At 41.1% G+C, this 20,107-nt stretch overlaps 1 protein-coding gene across 1 annotated transcript in view; it reads left to right on the top strand.

The window, feature by feature from the left end:
- The first annotated feature begins 89 nt into the window (after positions 1–89).
- ERO1A (endoplasmic reticulum oxidoreductase 1 alpha) overlaps positions 90–20,107 on the top strand; it is a 32,163-nt gene continuing 12,145 nt past the window's right edge. Inside the window, exons 1-7 of the mRNA XM_032222433.1 lie at positions 90–259; positions 5,000–5,119; positions 8,650–8,733; positions 10,853–10,891; positions 14,100–14,182; positions 15,957–16,030; positions 18,031–18,151. Of these exons, the coding sequence (XP_032078324.1) occupies positions 140–259; positions 5,000–5,119; positions 8,650–8,733; positions 10,853–10,891; positions 14,100–14,182; positions 15,957–16,030; positions 18,031–18,151 (641 nt within the window). The 5' untranslated portion in view covers positions 90–139. The remainder of the gene's footprint in view (positions 260–4,999; positions 5,120–8,649; positions 8,734–10,852; positions 10,892–14,099; positions 14,183–15,956; positions 16,031–18,030; positions 18,152–20,107) is intronic.

Below are 20,107 nucleotides of genomic sequence, written 5' to 3'. Positions count from 1 at the left end.
GTTGTGTGCGGGCCACGCCGCACGTCCCCTAGATGTGAAAGATGACGCTCCGGCAGGAGGAAGGCGGGAGGCGTGTCTGACCGGCGGAGCTGAAGAATCTCTAGCCCAGGCTCGCTTTAGTTGCGGCAGCAGAGGCGACATGTCGCGGGTGGTGCTTTCTCGTCGCTTGTGCCGGGCGCTGCTGGTCCTCTTCCTCGCCTCGCTATCCAGAGGCGTTTCCCCCGAAGCCCCATCGGCGGAGCAGCGCTGCTTTTGTCAGGTGAGTCGGGCCGGCAGGTAAGCGGGTGCCTCTTCCGCCCATCCCTTAGGGCTCACTCAGCCCGGGGGCAGATCCGGGATATATGTGCTGCGGGAGTGGAGCCACTCTTCCCCGCGTGGCTCCCGTTTTTGCTGGGGGAGCCTCTCTACAAGCAGGGTCTCCAACCTGGGCAACTTGAAGCCTGGAGGACTTCAACTCCCAGAATTCCCTAGCCAGCAAAGCTTGAAGCCTGGAGCAAAGCTGGCTGGGGAATTCTGGGAGTTGAAGTCCTCCAGGCTTCAAGTTGCCCAGGTTGGAGATCCCTGCTTTACACCGGCTCGGATCCAGGCTTTGGGCTCGGGGAGTTGTCGGAATGGGGGGGGGGCACGCATCCTTCTTTGAGCCCTCCCCTCCCGCTCTGAAAAAAGAAGGGCTTCTCCCTGGAGATTTGGTGGGAGAGTTACGGTACTGTAAATGCCAGGACGGGCGGCCGGCTGGCTTCTCGGAGCTCTAACCTTCGCTAGGTAGCCCCAAGGCGCAGGCTTGCTCTGTAATTCAAACCGGGATCGTGAAAGTGGAAGGGCCATTAGCGCTACGGGAGCCCGGATCCTGCTGCCTTTCTAGAGGAACTCGTTCCCACGGGCTATCTGGTTCGGTGAGGAGAAATTATGGCCTTTGGTAAGGCTCGAAGGGTTGGAAGAAAGAGGCTTTCTGATGTTCAAAGGGGTTATTTATACGGCCATCCTAGGGTGCTGCAGCATCTTTATTGTACCTAGGATGATGTGTTAAATTATGATTGGCGGTTTCTTGGTGTTAGTTGAGGCTACATTCTTTAAAAAGTTTCATGGATTTCAGCTTGGCTCTCTTCTGTGTTAAATAAATGGTTGAAAGGAAGTTGGCTAGAGGGGCATCCTTGCCCAGGCTGGTACCTTCCAGATGTGTTGGAAGCTGTTGGGAATTTTGCAGTTTGAGTTGGGCTTAATTACAGGGACCCAGATGCTTGGTTTGTTCCTTAAGATCTGTGGCTATCTTGGTAATTTGCCTTAAAAAAAAACTTTTGAGAAATTCATAATAATGAATGGGAGGCTACTGTATTGTAAAGCAAACAAGCACCAACTTCAAACACTCTTATGTAGTATTTCTAATTATACCCTTAGGCTACACAGAATGTTGCTGTCTGATGTATGGGGATTTTGTGATTGGTCACATCCACTGTGGTAGCCATTTGATTTTAAACATGCTTTTGAAATTCACTAGTCTAAAATGTTGGTGACCCCTGGCTTAACATATATAGCCATTGTAAATTATAAACCATATAAACCATAACAGAGAACTCTGAAACTCTGTAAACCAGGCCTGAGAATTTCAATCTCAAAATACTGAGTCTGGAACTTTATATACTTGTATAGCGGTAGACCTCATCCGATGTATTATAACTTCTGAGTAGACATAGAGAGTAAAACAACTAAAAATTGTTTCTAGTGAGATGGCCCTTAGTGGTGTGGACCAATCTCTCATCTGAAACTAACATGTCAAACCTAAACCAAGGCTTGATAAAGACAAGAGCTCTTCAAAAGAGTTTTTGATATTGATTAGAAGATGCTGTCTGTGAGTGGGGATGGGTGATTGTTTTTAATGTCTTGTTTTATTTTGATGATTTATTCCAATTGACAGTTTCACTTAACATAAGTTTAGTGTGGATGATTCATTGCACTGTATTATGTTGTGTAATTGGAGGAGTCATTACACAATATGACAGTATACAAGAATAAGTTTGCTACCAACCTGAAAGGATCCTTTAACTTTCACAATTATTTTCTTAATCTACAAAATGAGGGCAGTGCTTATATAGCCCTGACTTTGATACATTGTAAAACCTATTTCCTCTAAATTTAGTACATTGAGGATGTAGCCTTCATGTCTTTGGAGATGATGATGATGATGATGATGATAATACCTAAAGGGCTACCTTGCTATTTGTAAATTTTAAATTTATCAGACTTGAACATTCTGATTCTACAAAAAACCACCCTACTTGGAACAGTTTATATCCTCTGACGTTACCTTAAGAGTTCCTAGGTCCTTGGTTAGGACTCGAGCTGTTGAGCTACCAACCAGCCCTAAAGGCTGAGAATCTCATCAAAGATTAACCAAATAATAATAATATCATCCACGTTTTCTTGTGGCTTTTCAGAAACTCATTACTGTTGTCTCTGGGGGTGGGTTGTGCTAAGTATTCTGCAACTACTTAAAGATGGTCTATTTTTATTTTTTATTGTTAATTATCATGTCTATGATAAGAATAAGTGCTAGTAGAAAAAAAAGTTTGTAGCTCAGGGTAGAGCTGTGGGGTCCTTGGTGATCTCTGAGCTGGGCTTGCAGATGTTTCATTACCAAACGAGGTAACATCATCCGCATGTTAAAAATCATCCCCACATAGCTGCTCTCATCTGCTAGCACTGATAATGTTAACTAATTTGGTAATGAAATGGCTGTAGGAAAACCACGAGCTCAGAGAGCATCAAGGAACCCAGTAAGAATAAGTAACCTGATGATCTCCAGATATTTAGAAATTACAATACCATTAATTCTAACCTTCATTGCTCATGTCAAGGAATGGAATCCAAAGAGGGTACCAGATTTTGCTGATTTGTGTGCTGCTTCAGATTTAGGCCTCATTTTTATTAATAGGGATGCATGTATTTGTGGGTCATGGTGGCTCAGTGGCTAAGGGACTGAGCTTGTCGATCAGAAAGGTTGGCAGTTCGGTGGTTTGAATCCCTAGCGCTGTGTAACAGAGTGACTCCTGTTACTTGTTCCAGCTTCTGCCAACCTAGCAGTTCGAAAGCATGCAAAAATTCAAGTAGAAAAATAGGAACCACCTTTGGTGGGAAGATAACAGTGTTCCGTGCACCTTCAGTCTTTTGTCATGCCGGCCACATGACCATGGAGATGTCTTCGGACAGCGCTGGCTCTTCGGCTTTGAAACGGAGATGAGCACCGCCTCCTAGAATTGGGAACGACTAGCACATAATTGCAAGGGGAATCTTTACCTTTACCTATGTGTTTGAGGTGATACACATGATTGAGATCTGAATTAACTTTTTTTTAAAAGATATGCTCCAATGAACTTGATCACTTTTTCTGAGATCCCTATTTACAGTATTTTCTTTCATATACTGGGATTGTTGTAGTAGGCTAAGCTGTAATGTAGCCTTGTTCATGGTTTATTATTTAATAAAAAGTTAGCCAATTATGATATGTTCAGTAAGTAACCTGTGGTTAAGAAAATTATAGTTTGTTGTGTTGTACAGAGATAGCCGAACTTGTTCAAGGCCTCATTGCATATATCTCCAAACTGAATTATGTTGAGTTGGAGTATCAGGCCACATGGAGAGCATTGTTCCAGAAAGGATGCTTTAAAGACATAGCTAGCAGAAACTTGCTCCATAATCACTCTGGATTAAGATTGCAGGGTTTTCTCTAATCCTAACCTGCTTCAATTATCTTTCCTGAAATCGGCATTGCAAGAACAGCATACTCTCATTTTTTGGTTTTGCAATACCCTTCATTTGCCTATGTTGGTGTATTGATTGCTTCAGACGAAATATAATATAAATGAATTTTAAGAATATCTGTTTGTTTCAAAAGAAGTGATAAGGCACATTCGTTCTTAAATTAATAGACATCCCTAATGACTGAAAATGAGCTCAGTCAGATTCTTACTATCTGAGTTTTATATTCAGTGCTTTCATCTATAAGTATTTTGCCCCCTATTCTTGATCAAGGAAAGAGTTTATTGCTAGAGGAATATTTTTTTCTAGTGTGGTTTGAGCATCTTTTAAGTTAAAGGCTCTCTCCCATTTTGTAGAATTGAATTCTAGAATATATACACAATATATAATGATTGTGCTTAAGGTGTATTTCTATCTGGCCTTTATGAAGTCCTTAATGGCTGGTTCCATTGATGATGTCAGTTTTTTAGTAGAAAGCATACATTGATAAACATACAATGATTAAAAATAATTGTATGCACTTGCAAAGCTTGCCAGCCAAACCAACTCTCTCTGGATCATACAAGGAAGTGAGACATTGCTACCAGCTGTAGGATTTTGTCAACAAATTGTGTTAGCACTTCAGTGTAAAGCTTTTAAATGTGACTAATAACTTGAATTGTAGTAGGTAGAAGTCAAACGGGTAGCTTGTAGGAATCTCTCTCTCTCTGTGCAACTTCCTTGTAAGGACACATGCTATAAATCTCCCTCCTCCGGAAATTACTCTTTTCTGAGCTGTTTGTCAAAGTTTTGTCTCGCATTTGGCTTCTGAAGCAAACAATCACACAACTAAAACAACTGAATCACTGAGTAACTTGAATGTATTTGTTTTAAATAATAGATTACTGAATGGATCTCTTCTTCCTCCCTTAAAGCATAGATGAGGATGATTAAATTAATTTAAGCAAGTCCCATATAGTTGATTCAATAAGAATGCTAACTTATTTAAAACAAAAAAGTTGGGATTCATAAACCAGAAACAAATCCTAATAGTACTATGGGGCAAAGCCATAACTACTGGTTTGAGTAACACTAAATTAAGCAAAATATCCTTTCCCCTCAAAAAGGAAGTGCAAAAATGTGAGGCAATAGGAGAATGTGGAGTGAATGCCTCCTCTCCTCTTCTAGTTTCAAGCATATTTGGCTGCATTGATACAGGAATTATTTTGGTCTTTTAAAAATATCTAATCCTTTTTTTTCTCATTAGGTCACTGGTCATTTAGACGACTGCACTTGTGATGTCGAGACTATTGATACCTTCAACAATTATAACCTTTTCCCCCAGTTGCAAGAACTTCTGCAAAGTGATTATTTCAGATATTACAAGGTAGCTGTTTACTTTTCTTATGCGTATATGCCCATATTCATCATGACATTCCCTTTTTGGGAAAAGCAATGCCCTACATAGTGGAGTAAGAAACACAAGGACAAAGAAATTAAAAACAAAAAGAGGTAAAAAATTTATGCTTACAGTAGCAATAGCACTTAGACTTATATACCGCTTTACAATGCTTTACAACCCTCCCTAAGTGGTTTACAAAGTCAGCCTATTGCCCCCAACGATCTGGATCCTCATTTTACCCTCCTTGGAAGGATGGAAGGCTGAGTCAATCTTGAGCCTGGTGGGATTTGAACTGCCAAACTGCAGGCAGACGGCAGTCCGCAGAGGTAGCCTGGAATATTGCATTCTAACCACTGCACCACTGAGGCTCTTATTACTTGCTATAACCATCTTACTACTTCCATGCCCACTTACTAAGCTACCTCCTTTAAACTTATCATCGCTCTTGTTTGAGGATTTCACCAGCTCCATCCAACCAAAGTTTTCTAAAACTTTCTGGCTGAGAAAGTCTGAGAAATTGAAGTCCATATATCTTAAAATTGCCATGTTTGAAAAACACTGTTGTAAATGGTGAACCCACCTCACATATTTGTACTGATCACTTCTGTATTTTACCCACAGTCATTCTGCACTTATTTATTCTTGACCTTATCAAGGAAATCATAAATCTTCTCTTCTTACCTGCCTAGAGTTGAACTAATTTCTAAGCTATCCACATATTTCCATGCTCATTTTACTTGTACTACATACAGCTGTTAACACATACGCCAACTAATTTACAACTTCTCATTCAGACAAAACAGTCTGTAATTCAGGCTTATTTTTATTTTCATGATATATTTTTTCTAAGTCCAAAAATGTACAAAATATTTCTCCAGATAAAACAATTGCATCTATTACATTTTTAATGTTCTCAGAGTAGTAACAAGCTTGCACTCAATCCGGATAAGACCGAGTGGCTGGTGTGTTTCCCTCCTACCAATTGGCCAAGTTTTCCATCTCTCAGGCTGGGGGTCAAACAGTACGCCCCTCAGACAGGGTTCACAATTTGGGAGTCCTCCTGGATCCACAGCTGACTTTTGAACACCATTTGTCGGCTGTGACCAGGGGGACATTTGTCCAGGTTTGCCTGGTGCACCAATTGCGTCCCTACCTGAACCGGGAGGCCCTCGCAACAGTCACTCGTGCCCTTGTGACCTCAAGACTGGACTACTGCAACATGCTCTACATGGGGCAGCCCTTGAAGAGCATTCGGAGACTTCAGCTTGTCCAGAATGCAGCCGCGCGAGCGATTGTGGGTGCACCTCGGTACACCCACGTTACACCTATCCTCTGCGAGCTGCACTGGCTGCCTATTGGTCTTCGGATACGCTTCAAGGTGCTAGTCGTCACTTATAAAGCCCTTCATGGTATTGGACCTGGGTACTTGAGAGACTGCCTGCTGCCAATTACCTCCAACAGACCTATTAGATCCCACAGATTAGGCCTCCTCCGAATTCCATTCACTGACCAATGCCGATTGGCTACCACCCGGAGGAGGGCCTTCTCTGTGGCTGCTCCGGCCCTCTGGAACGAGCTCCCCGTGGAGATTCGGACCCTCACCACCCTCCAGGCTTTCCGCAAAGCCCTAAAAACCTGGCTGTTCCGACAGGCCTGGGGCTGATGAGTTCCTGTCCCCACTCGAATGGTGTGGCTGTTGATTGTTTTTAAATTGTGGTGTTGTGTTGTCCGTTGTCTTTCTTTTCTTTTTTTCCTGTTTGTACCCTCCCCCCCGACTTGGTTTGTGAGCCGCCCCGAGTCCCTCTGGGAATAGGGAGGCATAGAAATCAAATCAAATCAAATCAAAATCAAATAGTTTAGAATTCATTTTATCATCTTTTTCATAACATTTATAGCATTCATTTAGGCTACACTCTTTCAGGTAAGACTCTTACCCTGAAATAAGCCTCTGAATTACTCTTTCCAACATTCCCTCACTATCATTTCATTCCAAATCATTTCATCATTTTGATTTGTAAAAATATTTTTTCATTCCGCTGCTATAATTCCATAAACATCCCTCATATCCCAAATCTCTTACATTTCACATTGCTACAAGAGGCTGCCATGTTCTCTTTCCCCTTTCATTCATTTAGATTGCAGTCATTTAACTTCTGATTATTTTTCATACTCTTCAGAACCAACTATAAAATAATTCTGCATTCTCTATATTTTAAAAAAAGTGCTTATTTTTTTGCAAATGCTTATTGCACATATGTAGGTATGCTTACCTTTTTTAAAGAAACGAATCTGTGACAAAGGTCTCAGTATTACTTTTCAAATTCTTTAAAAAAATTATGCATAAAGAAGAAAAAAAAGTTGTTTATGTGGTATATACAGCTTGGTGAAAAGTAATGGTTTAAGGTGCCAGCTTAAAAACCAGAAAACCAATAAGTGACCAGTTTTAATTGTAATTCTAGTCCCGTCTTATTCATGAAAACCAGCTGGGTGACTATGGGCCAGTCTCTCTCTCAAAGCCCAACTCTCTTCCCAGGGTTGTTTTTATGGGGAAAATAGGAGGCGGAAGAAGTTATTAGATATGCTAGCCACCTCGAGTTATTCATCAAAATAATAGAGGCGAGAAGGCAATAATTAAAAATGGGTAGCAAAAAATATATTGCATTTAATTCCAACAGCTACTATTACACAATTCAGCCCATTTTTCACTTTCATGACTTAGCCTCGGTTAAAATATGTAGTGTTTTGATTATTTAGAATCACAGAAGATGGTATAGAACAGGGGTGTCAAACTCAATTTCATTGAGGGCTGCATCAGGGTTGTGTTTGGCCTGGGGAGTGGGGGGCAGATGGGTGTTGCCAGCTCTCTGCCAGCGAAAACAGAGTTGGGGGGGGGGACATGCACGGCTCCCCCGGGCTCCATTTTTGGCCACAACAGCCTCCTACAGCCCTCTCCTAGCAAAAATGGAGCTTGGGAGACTGTGTCCCCCCCCCCCCCCGAGCTCTGTTTTCACCCACAATGTCCTTCTATACCACTCAGCCAGGAAAAATGGAGCTGGGGAGGCCCTGTGCAGACCTCCTGAGCTCTGTTTTTGCTGACTGAGGGCTGCAGGAGTCTGTCAGAGCCGAAAATTGAGTCTGGGAGGACTATATATGACCCTCACAAGCTTTGTTTTCACTTGCAGAGGCACTGTGGGCCGGTCCTTCATTGTTCCCAGGGCTGCCCTGCAGGCCAGATCTAAGTATCTCACGGGCCTTGAGTTTGACACCCATGGTATAGATCAGTGTTTCTCAACCTTGGTGACTTTAAGTCCTGTGGACTTCAACTCCCAGAATTCCCCAGCCAGCTGTGATGGCTGGGGGATTCTGGGAGTTGAAGTCCACAGGACTTCAAGTCGCCAAGGTTGAGAAACCCTAGTATAGATGAAAGCATTAGAAATGAGTGACCAGACTTTTATTTCATCCTTGGTTTGTGAATGATTTAAACACAGTGTTCATTCTTTTCTCCTCTTTTCCAGGTTAACCTGAAGAAGCCTTGTCCTTTCTGGAGTGATGGCAGTCAGTGTGGAATTAGACACTGTGCTGTTAATCCATGCCCATCTGTAAGTGCCAGGAAACATAACAAAGCCCTTTTCTATTTTCCCAATCCAGATATATTTTAATACATTTTATTTAGCCTGCTGTATGGAAAACACAAAAGACAAATCTTGGCAATATCCCAGCGTGCGTCTTGGTTTTACAGGTAGTCCTTGACTTACGACCACGATTGACCCCAAATGTTTTGTTAATAAATGAGACATTTATTAAATGAGCTTTACCCCATTTTACGGCCTTGCTTTCTACACTGTTTAAGTGAATAACTGAGTTACGTTTGTACTAATCTGGCTTCCCCATTGACTTGGCTTGTCAAAAGGTGATCACATGACCCCGGGCCATAGCACCCGTCATAAATATGAGTCAGTTGCCAAGCATCTGGATTTTGATCACATGACCACGGGGATTCTGCAATAGTCATAAATTTGAAAAACTAACTCGCTTTTTCAGTGCCGTTGTAACTTCGAACAGCCACTAAATGAACTTTTTTAAGTTGAGGACTACCTGTATTTTTATTCTGAAAAAATATGATAGGAAATCTATTTCTTCTATCGGTTCTTTTAGAAGAACTGTCTGGTTTCTGTTTATTTTGTTGATAATATGACTCCCTGTACATGCTCAGGGAATACATATAGACCAGGGTCTAAAACTCGATTTCATTGAGGGGCGCATCAGAGTTGTGTTTGATCTTGGAGGGCTGGAGTGGGGGTGGCCAAGGTGGGCGTGCCCAGATTGACATCACTCATGTCAGGGGTGCATGTGGTGGCCCAAAAGTTCTGCCAACAAAAACAGGCTCCCGAGCTCTGTTTTCAGCTGCGACGGCCTCCTGCAACCCTCTGCCAGCAAAAACGGAGCTTGGGAGGGCCGCAGACAGCCCTCCTGAGCTGCGTTTTCACTGGCAGAAGCACTGCGTGCCAGTCCTTCCCTATGTCCAGGACGTCCCCGTGGGCCAGATGTAACCACCCTGTGGGTCGGATCCGGCCCCGGGCTTTGAGTTTGACACCTCTGACATAAGCTCTCCTTGCCTGTTTATGGAGCTCTGCCAGCCGTCCTTCTTCTCCAGACGAGGATCATCAGATGTTTCTTTAGAATTTCCTCATAGGGAAATATGATTCCAGCAATGGAGAGAAGTGTAACTTTTGTAGCCCTTGTTCCATCTGCAATCCCTTTAATACATTGAAAGCGGGTACCGGTATATAAATATCATATGTTCAATCAACATGGAGTTCACAATATATCGAAAGTACTGTATGATACATTGTTTGTAGCAGCTTTTTCAACCTGGAACTTGCTAGATTGTCAAAAGTGAATTGATAGTTTTTACAAAATAAAAATTTTGTACGATTAAAACCAGGAAGCTGAAGGACCACTATGTCCTCATGTCTCTTTAAGATCTTTTGGTGAATCTATTTTCTGGCCCACCTTCTGATTTGAAGGAAATTGAAGATCCCTTTAAAAAAAAAGTATTGGTGTCTTGTTCTGCAATGTCTTTTCCAATTCCTGTCTTTTGTACTTTTTTAGATCAATGATAAGAATTAGTTTTACTGGGTTACTTTTTAAAATATCCTTTAAAAAAAATAATGATGGCCCATTTTTGTTTTTTTATGGGTTTATTATCACATTTCTGATGTTTCCAATTTAGTTCCCCTTTTGATATTATTCTGCTATGATAGATTATTGGATGATCTTTGTGCTGCTTTCTCTGTTGATTAATTTCTGGTTTGGAAATAATTTCAGTTGAAGGAGAATTAAATATGTCTTATTTTGTGATAGCAGTAATAAAAATTAAAAGATTTTAAAAAAGGATGATCCTTTTTTAAAAAACCACTTGTTTTTATATAGAGTGTTCCAATCCATGAGTTTGCCTATTCTGGATTGTAAACCTAGTTTTAACAAAAAGTATTAAACAGTTATGATAGCTTATCTAAGAAAGCATAGTTAAAACAAATCATGGGTTTGTGTGATCCTTGAAATGAGATATGAGAATCCTTGGTGTATACTTCCTGTTCAAATTGCTTCTCCAGGAAAAAGTTCGTAGTGAACCCAAAGTTAAAACACTGTTGTTTTACATTGGCATATGAAATAAATAAATGCATCAAATATAACCTCATTATCTCTTGTTTTCAGGAAGCGGTTCCTTGTGGGATTAGATCAGAGACTAATAAGGTAAGTAACGAACAGGTCCAGCCAGAACTCTCTGGATCCAGGATAACGGTCCTGTCCTCTATGTGTATTTGAAGAGAGAAACATTGGGGGTTTTTTTCTCTTAAAGTAATGATATCTTTATTTATGAATTGTTGTGATAACCATCAACCGACTTGGCTAGGCCTGTGATTCCAACTTCAAATAGGTACTGTGCATTTAAGATCCCAAGAAAAATACACCCCTAAAAAGCTCTTAGGTTTGTCTGGTATCTATTAGATGAATGGTTTAGCTAGAATAGAGACAAACAAACAAATCGATCAGGAGGAAAGGAAAGAGGGTGAGGGATCCTGAGTGACCTATGGCTAAGGTGACCAGATTTTCAGATTGGAAAAGAGGGACACCCTTGACCGGGGGGGGGGGGCTTGATTAAAAAAAATTTTTTTTGTCAAAAGGTCACCCCAGGACACTGAAACCAGCATAAATACGAATCTGTTGCCAAACAAAATTTTGATCACGCGATCATGAGGATGCTGCAATGGTCGCTAAGTGTGAAAAATGGTCGCAACGGTCGCTAAGTGTGAAAAATGGTCTCAACGGTCGCTAAGTGTGAAAAATGGTCATCAGTCACTTTTTTCAATGCCATTGTAACTTTGGTCACTAAATGTTTTCCCCCTCCTCGAGACTCCTCACTTCTTCCTTCATTCCTCTTGCTTATCTACCTTCACCTTATCTGTCTTCTGCTCTTTCCCTCTCTTCCTTCCTTCCTCCCTCCTTCCATCCTCTTCTTTCCTCACTCACTCCCTTCCTCCTTTTTTCTCTTCCTTCCTCCTTCCATTCTTTATACGATATAAAATTCAATGAGGGTGAAACACACCAAATCTGGCAAAGCTGCCTTGCACCAACCTGGCCTGCCCATAGAATAGCAGCCACTTTGAGACACATAAACCTGGTCTGAACATATTGCATCACAAAGATTTGCAAAGATCACATTTGCAAAAAGGAACATTTCTTGTAGTAAATACATTTTATAAACAATTTAAAAGTAAAAATCCCCCCAAAATAATAAAAAAGGTATTCTATAAATAAAAGAAATCCTTAAAAACCATTGTTAAGTATTACACCAGCAATAATTTATACTGTCACCATTTCAAACTATCATCAGAAATACGAATCCGTTGCCAAACATCAACATTTTGATCGCGTAACCATGAGGATGCCACAACGGTCGCTAAGTGTGAAAATGGTCGCTAAGTGTGAAAAATGGTCATCAGTCACTTTTTTCAATGCCATTGTATCTTCCTGATTATTAAAAGTGCAAATTCACTCAGTGTCAATCATGACTCCTGAGTCCATTTCAAAGTATTGTGCATAGAAATTTTAAAAATGGCTTGTTTCAATTTATTTTGGATAGAATCTTTTTTTAAATAGTCTAAGACAATTTAAAAAAAGAATCAACACAGAATACCACTATTTTAAAAAATCATACGCACAATAAATAAAATATTATTTTAAAATACATTGAGCCTATACTCCTTACAGTAAATGACTCATCTGGAAACAAGCCAATAGCATTTTTTGTGCTTTCAAATTTACAGATGTTCCAAAATCAGCTTAAAGTCCAAATATTTAAAGACCACCCCCCTCAAAGCTATCTTACCAGAGCTTTAAATATCTTCTGGGGAGGCCCTGTAATCCCATTCATGACAAAGGTAGGGCTTTCTCAGGAGGAAGGTTTCAACTGGTGCCCATCCTTTGGAAACCTCCTCCAGAGCAGGGAGCCCTAACCTGCTGTCCATTCAGGAAGGCTGTACAAATTATTCTGTCTTCTAGAGCCATTGGGATTTAATATGGTTTTATCACTGGATTTTCTTTTTATTGTTTTTGTGGAATTGTTACAATGATTTTATAATAATATAATTTTATTTGGCATTTTTGTTGCTGTAAACTGCTGAAAGCCCCTGATAGAATACAAATTATTTAATAATAAATTTAAAAAGCTGGATGCAAGATATGAAAACATTGCAAACTATTGTTCAAGATAATTTGAGAAAAGGGAATCATTCACCAAGAGTGCTAATAACTACTGCTAAGTTATATAGCAAATCAGATACTAAGGCCTAATGCCACAGAGGGGAGAGAAATTCATAAGTTTTCAAGATTTCCTGCACTGCTTCAAACATATACACTTAATACCAATGAATCCACAGCTATTATTTGATACAAGAAGATGGGTATGGAGAACGGAAAGAAATTTAAATTAATAAAAAAGATGCCACTGAAATCATCTGTTTTAAATTATAATCCCTCTTCCTGACAGTGGATCAATAAAAAAAAGATTATGCCCAATTCAAACTGGAAAAATACATTTAGCTCAAAAAAATAAGATCGTCATGGTGATGAAAGAACATGGCAAGTATCCCTAGGAATTATTTGTCTCCAGGCAAATAAGGAAATACCTGTTGCTCTGGTCTTTAATGCAATTCTTGCTTAAGGCAGAGCCCTCCCCCGAAAAAATGCTTCTGCCGGGCTGCGAGAGCCATGTGGAAGTTGTCTGCACGGCTGAAAAACGGACTGTTTGCTGGGCTGGGAGGAGGAGACAGCCCCCTGCCTTCTCCCCCTTTGGCTTTGCGGAGTTCACAGCCAGCACGGGCGGCAAGTCTGGATGGAACCACGTGGAAGTTCTCTGCGTGACCGGCAGCCGCTTTTTACTCCCGAGTAAAATTTTTACTCGGGAGTAAGTAAAATTTACATTATTTACAAAACATGATTTATTTTACTCACCACCAGTAAGCGCAGCTGCAACCCCAACAAGAAAGACAAAATAAAATGGAGACTCGCGCATGCGTCCTCAGCTAAGGAGTCCAGCCAATCAGTGAGCTGGTTGGCCAGCTCACTGATTGGCTGGAGTCCAGCCAATCAAATCAGTGAGCGGCAGGCTGGGCTGGCTTAAATTTGTAGGTAGCATAGAACAGAACAATGAGCCAGCCCAGCAGCTGATGGGCGGGAGCTGCCAGCGCCAAAAAAAGCATGCCTTTTAAAAAAGCGGGCGGGACGCGGGAAAATGCATCAAAAAGCGGGGGTGTCCTGCCAAAAGCGGGATGTCTGGTCACCTTACCCATGGCCCATGTGGCAGACAGGCAAGAGTTGATCTGAGGATTGCTGCTTGCTAACTCAACAGCAGTGAATCTATTTGAATCAGTTGCACATCTCCTGTCATCTTGTTTTACAGTATTCAGAAGCAGCTGCTGTCACTCCCTTGGCTGAAAGCTGTGGAAAAGCAGAAAACCTTGGAGCTGTTGACAAATCTTTGAGGTATAATTTGTTTTTCTGGATAAACATGATGGTAGGGGTGTTTGCTGGTCGCATGCATTTTCTTCTTCCCCTAGCCTAGAACTTAGTTTACTTATTTGATTTTTATCCCACCTTTATGAATAACTCAAGGCAGTGAACATACCCGATACCTTTTCCTCTCCTTATTTTCCCTGCAACAACAACTCTGTGAGGTGAGTTGGGCCGGGAGAGTGGCTGGCCCAAAGTCACCCAGCTGGCTTTTATAGAGTAGAGTAGAGTAGAGTAGAGTAGAGTAGAGTAGAGTAGAGTAGAGTAGAGTAGAGTAGAGTAGAGTAGAGTAGAGTAGAGTAGAGTAGAGTAGAGTAGAATAGAATAGAATAGAATAGAATAGAATAGAATAGAATAGAATAGAATTCTTTATTGGCCAAGTGGATTGGACACATAAGGAATTTGCCTTTGGTGCATATGCTCTCAGTGCACATAAAGAAAAATAAAATATATTAGTCAAGAATCATAAGATACAACATTTAGTGATAGTCATAGGATATTAATAAATAATCAAATCATACTAGGAAACAATAAAAACAATACAAGTTGTAAAGATACAAGCAACATGGATATAACCATAAGTGGGAAGAGGTGAGAAGAATAATAGTAATACAGTCTTAGTAGATAATTTGACAGTGTTAATTAATTGTTTAGCAGAGTGATAGCTTTCGGGGCGGGGGGAAACTGTACTTGTGTCTTTTTCTGATGTGTAGTGCTCTAACGTTGTTTTGAGGGTAGGAGTTGAAACAATTTATGTTCAGGATGTGAGGGGTCTGTAGATTTTTTTCTCAGCCCTCTTTTTGACTCGTGCAGTATACAGGTCCTCGATGGAAGGCAGGTTGGTAGCAATTGTTTTTTCTGCAGTTCTAATTATCCGTTTAAGTCTGTCTCTGTCTCATTTGGTTGCAGAGCCAAACCAGACAGTTATGGAGGTGCAGATGACAGACTCAATAATTCCTTTGTAGAACTGAATCAGCAGCTCTTTGGGAAGTTTGAGCTTCCTGAGTTGGTGCAGAAAGAACATTCCTTGTTGTGCTTTTTTGATGATGTCTTTGATGTTAGGTGTCCATTTTAAGAAAAGGGGGAAGTTTTTCTAGTTTGGCAACATCTGTTGTTATTATTTCAATCAGTTGCAATAGCACTTAGACTTATAGCAATAGCATTTAGACTTATATACCACTTCATAGTGCTTTACAGCCCTCTCTAAGCAGTTTACAGAGTCAGCCTATTGCCCCCAACAATCCGGGTCCTCATTTTACCGACTTCAGAAGGATGGAAGGCTGAGTCAGATATAGGTGGCTTAGGCAGCACAATGTGTTTAGCCATAGTTTTTTTTAATTAAAGTATGTTATATGAACTATTAAGCTGTGTTTGCATATTGATTTGATTTGATTTGATTTGATTTGATTATATTTATATGCCGCCCTTTCCCCCCGAAGGGGACTCATATCTCACTAAGTTATAAAATGAGGTTTACAAACCACAGTTGTTGGGTTCATATTATCATAAATCAAAACCATAACTTTATTATGTTTTGAGCAAGTGGTGTTTCAGTTATATATTTAGCTCATGTTGAAGTGCCAAATTCAGGATTCCTTCCAGCCCTCTTAACTGTTGCCTACCAATGTTTTTGGGCATGTTGATATTATGTGTGACACTTTCACACCTCCCATAGTAATTTTACCCAGGTTCCTGTATTTATGTAGAACCATTTCCATGCATAAACATTTTCTCACTTATTTTGCAGTGAAGAAACTGCACGGGCTATGATTCAATGGACTCAGCATGACGATTCTTCAGAAAACTTTTGTGAAGCTGATGGTACTGTTGGTGTCTCCATTGCCTGTGTTTCTATTAAGACTTCTAAGGTGGTTTCAAGGAGAACAATAACATAATCTTGGAGATCTCCTAGGCCAACTTTCTGCTCAAGCAGAGAAATGCTATGCCATTTTAGACAAATGGTTGCCCAATCTTTTCTTAAAAATCCATAGTGCCCGCCAGCATCCGGAGGATTTAAAGAAAGCTTACATATGTATTTGAGATATACAGACACATGTCTGTTATCTTGATGGTCACTCTCTTACTCTTATGTAAAATTTAAATTCCTCTAAACTACATGAAGTGGGAGGAGAAGATAAAGGAACATAATAGAAAGCTATGGTTGAAATCAGAGGTCCCCAACCTTTATGGCTTGGCGGCCCAGTGTTTGCGGGAGAGGGTAACTGGCCTGCTGCTTGTGCAAGCCCAACTGTGCATGTGTGGGCTGACTAGTTCATGTGGCCTGGTTCCAAACCAACCACAACCTGGTAGTAGGCTATGGCTTGGAGTTTGGGGACCCCTGGTCCAAATTATAATGCTTGACATTTATTTCGTTATATGATGAAAACAGAAAATATCCCTGGGCGTTATTTAGATGTTTGGGGAATAGCTGTATGTATTCACAAGGGGACATCTTTAGCAATAGCAATAGCAGTTAAACTTATATACCGCTTCATAGGGCTTTCAGCCCTCTCTAAGCGGTTTACAGAGTCAGCATATCCCCCCCCCCAGTCTGGGTCCTCATTTTACCCACCTCGGAAGGATGGAAGGCTGAGTCAACCCTGAGCCTGTGAGATTTGAACCGCCGAACTGCAGAACTAACAGTCAGCTGAAGTGGCCTGTAGTACTGCACCCTAACCACTGAGCCACCTCAGCTCATTTAGAGAGCATTCAATGGCATCAAAATGCCAGGTATGACCAGGTGATGAAGGCCATTCTTTTTTACATGTGTAGGTTGGGTGCATTGCATATTAGAAGGGGACAGAGTTGCCTAGTCATGCCCATCATTTTGATATCGCAAGTCTGCCCTGTTTATATAAAGATGACAAAAGGAATTTCAACACCGAATTCATTGCCAAAAGAATAGATAATGGGGAAAATGTTGGGAGCAGCTGCAATTCTCAAATCTGAAATGGTACCGGCTTCTGGGCCAGCACCATACAGCCTCACAGCAGATCAGCTGCTTCTTCTCAAAGGCATCTTCAAAACAAATGGACTGAGTCATGATGTGGGGGAGGGGGAGACAGCGGTAGGACACAGCGTGGTGGGAAGCCCAGAGGGGTGGGAAGTGGGTAGTGGAGCACAGGTAGCTCAGGTTTGGGGGGGGGGTTGGGAGGCCACACGTGGGCTGGGGAGGTGCTGTAGTGTGGTCCTGGTCCTGTGGTAGTTCTCTTGGTGTCTCCCCCAAATCTTGAGACACTCTGTGCTCTGCTTAATGACTGCAAAGATTGTGGTTGTTAAGCAAGATGATTGTGTGGCTGCCTTGCTTAACAACCACTATAACACATGACTGTAATGGACATGCTCCATTGCGTTTATAAGTCAAGGACTACCTGTAACACTTCCAATGTTTGTAGAATGAAATGATTCCAAACTATCATGGAAACGTTTGCTAGTTTTGTCAGATTCTTGTTTGATTAAATGAGGAGGAATGTGCATTGCACAGCATGAATCCACAACAGTGGTGGGTTTCTAATTTTTTTACTACTGGTTCGCTTGTACTTGCGTGTGCACTCACGTGTGCATGCGCAGAAGCATCCAGGTGGGTGGGCGGAGCCTCTCGCCACCGCTACCACCAGTTTGCCCGATACGGGCCGAACCAGGAGCAACCCACCTCTGGTCCACAACAGAGAAAGTTGTGGGTTTTTTCCTCATCTGTTTTATGTTGGAAAAAATGGAACACTCTGAGGTAAAGACTACAAAAGCAATTGGCAAGATGCATCCTCAGATACATTCTTATTCTCTTTCTCTCTCGTTTTAATGTAGTTCTTTTTCCTTTCCAGATATCCATTCTCCTGAAGCAGAATATGTGGATTTGCTTCTGAATCCAGAACGTTACACTGGCTACAAAGGCCCCGAAGCCTGGAAGATTTGGAACAGTATTTATGAAGAAAACTGTTTTAAGTATGTTTATTTGGCCAGGCTTTACATTTTTAAGATCTCCCCCCCCCCCAAAAAAAAGATCCTCATCTATTTTTCTCCTGACTAAGGATTTCTAAGATAGTAATGTTTATTTATATTTTTAACATCTTTACATCCTGCTTTTCAATCTACCATATTTTTCAGAGTATATGATGCACCAGAGTTATAAGATGCACTGGAGTATAAGATGCATCAAGATTTTGAAGAGGCAAATTAAAAAAAAAAGTTTTTGCACTCTATAGACCTTCCAAAAATGACCCGTTTTCATGAAAATGGGCCTGTTTCCCCCCAAAAAAGGACATGCATAGCCTTTAGGAGCTTTCAGAGTGCTCATGAGGGCTGGAAAGGGCAAAATTGAGCAATTATGGCCCATTTTTTGCTCATTTCTGCCCTTTCCAACCCCCAGGAGTACTCTGGAAGCCTCCTAAAGGCTATGCACGGCCATTTTTGCAAAGGGGTGGGGTTTCGGGAGGCAAAAAATGCTGTATTCAGTGTTTAAGATGCACCCAGATTTTCAGTCTCTTTTTTGAGGGAAAAAGGTGTGTCTTATACTCCGAAAAATATGGTAGTTGTTGAAGTAGCTTCAAAAACAGCAAAATAATAGCATAGTTTCACTCTCAGTCCATGGAAAAGATGTTTGTAAATGTCTTTAAAAGGCATTTTAAATACGCACAGAGACTGACTGGCATGCTATGCTAACTCAGTTAAGAATGGCTTATTAAAAAAATCTGGAGTTGGCTGGCATCACACAACCAGATCCATGCCCTGCAAACACAGTGAATGTATTTTCCCAACTTGTTGAGATAAAACATGCCATTTAATAAAAGAACAGGGCTATGTTGTGGCTTATCTTGGGCATCTCAGCTATGCACAGACATGTGCTCAGTACAAATCTCAGCTCTGCCACAAATTCCTTTGGTGTCCTTTGACAAAGTATTTTTTTCAGCCTTTGTTTCCTGTACCACTAGAACAGACAGAGTATTACACCACAGTTATACTTTCACTACCGGTATACCTAATAAATAGAGAGCATGTTAGAGAAATCATGGGTGTATGACTTGAATAATATAAAAAAGCAGCCTGTGTTCCCACAACTTCTTGGAGTTATTAACTGGAAAGACTTGGCACAGTCTCAGAAATTCATGGACAGATCTTCACATTCCTGAAACAAATGAATGAATTATTTCCTGCAAAAGCCCACTTCCTTTTTATTTCCTATGGGAGTGGCCATTCACCATCCACCTGTGGCTTTACTCCTATCTACTCTGATTTCTGAGCTGTTCTTTTTTTCTGGCAGCTCTGATCATGCGCACACTGGAAACAGGCTCCAGCTGTTCCTCTGGCTCACTGCTGTCTAGCTCCGAAGGCAGCTGAGAACTGCCAGACGGCCTTGGCACCATTTCTGCCTCCGATGCAGAGCCCTCATCTGAGCCTTCCCCAGCCTCCAGGACTGGCCCATGTTCCTCCCCAACCTCCTCACTGTCCGACTGCTGCCAGCTTCGTTGGCTGCTGGTGGGCCTCAACACTCTAAGACAAGACTAAAACTCAAATTTCCCCAGTCCTAATTCAGTGTTTTAATCACCAGACCAAACTGGTTAACATCTGCATGTCACTGGTTAGATATTGAAAGAATTATAGCAATGTGAAAATCTTTATTATAGGGTCTTCCCTAGTTTTAGAGAGTTGATTAAAGTTTTCCCCATCCAGAAACTCTGTTACATTATAGCTTCCATCGTCCCCTGCAATGCCAATTGCATGGAATTACTAGTCCAATATATTTAGAAGGTGCCAGGTTAGGATAAATAAAGACTTTAAAAGAAAGAATGAATCAATGCATCCTTGAAAGAAGTCTGAAAGTTTGCCTTTCCCTTATAAACTTGTCCATTCAGCAATTAAGATGATATCTTCAAAGAATTTTTTTATCCTTTTGAAATTAGT

The sequence above is a fragment of the Thamnophis elegans genome, chromosome 1 (genome assembly GCF_009769535.1).
Source record: "Thamnophis elegans isolate rThaEle1 chromosome 1, rThaEle1.pri, whole genome shotgun sequence".
Classification (NCBI taxonomy): Eukaryota; Metazoa; Chordata; class Lepidosauria; order Squamata; family Colubridae; genus Thamnophis; species Thamnophis elegans.
Note: the sequence above shows the minus strand (reverse complement) of the source record. Positions and strands in the feature narration are given on the sequence as shown.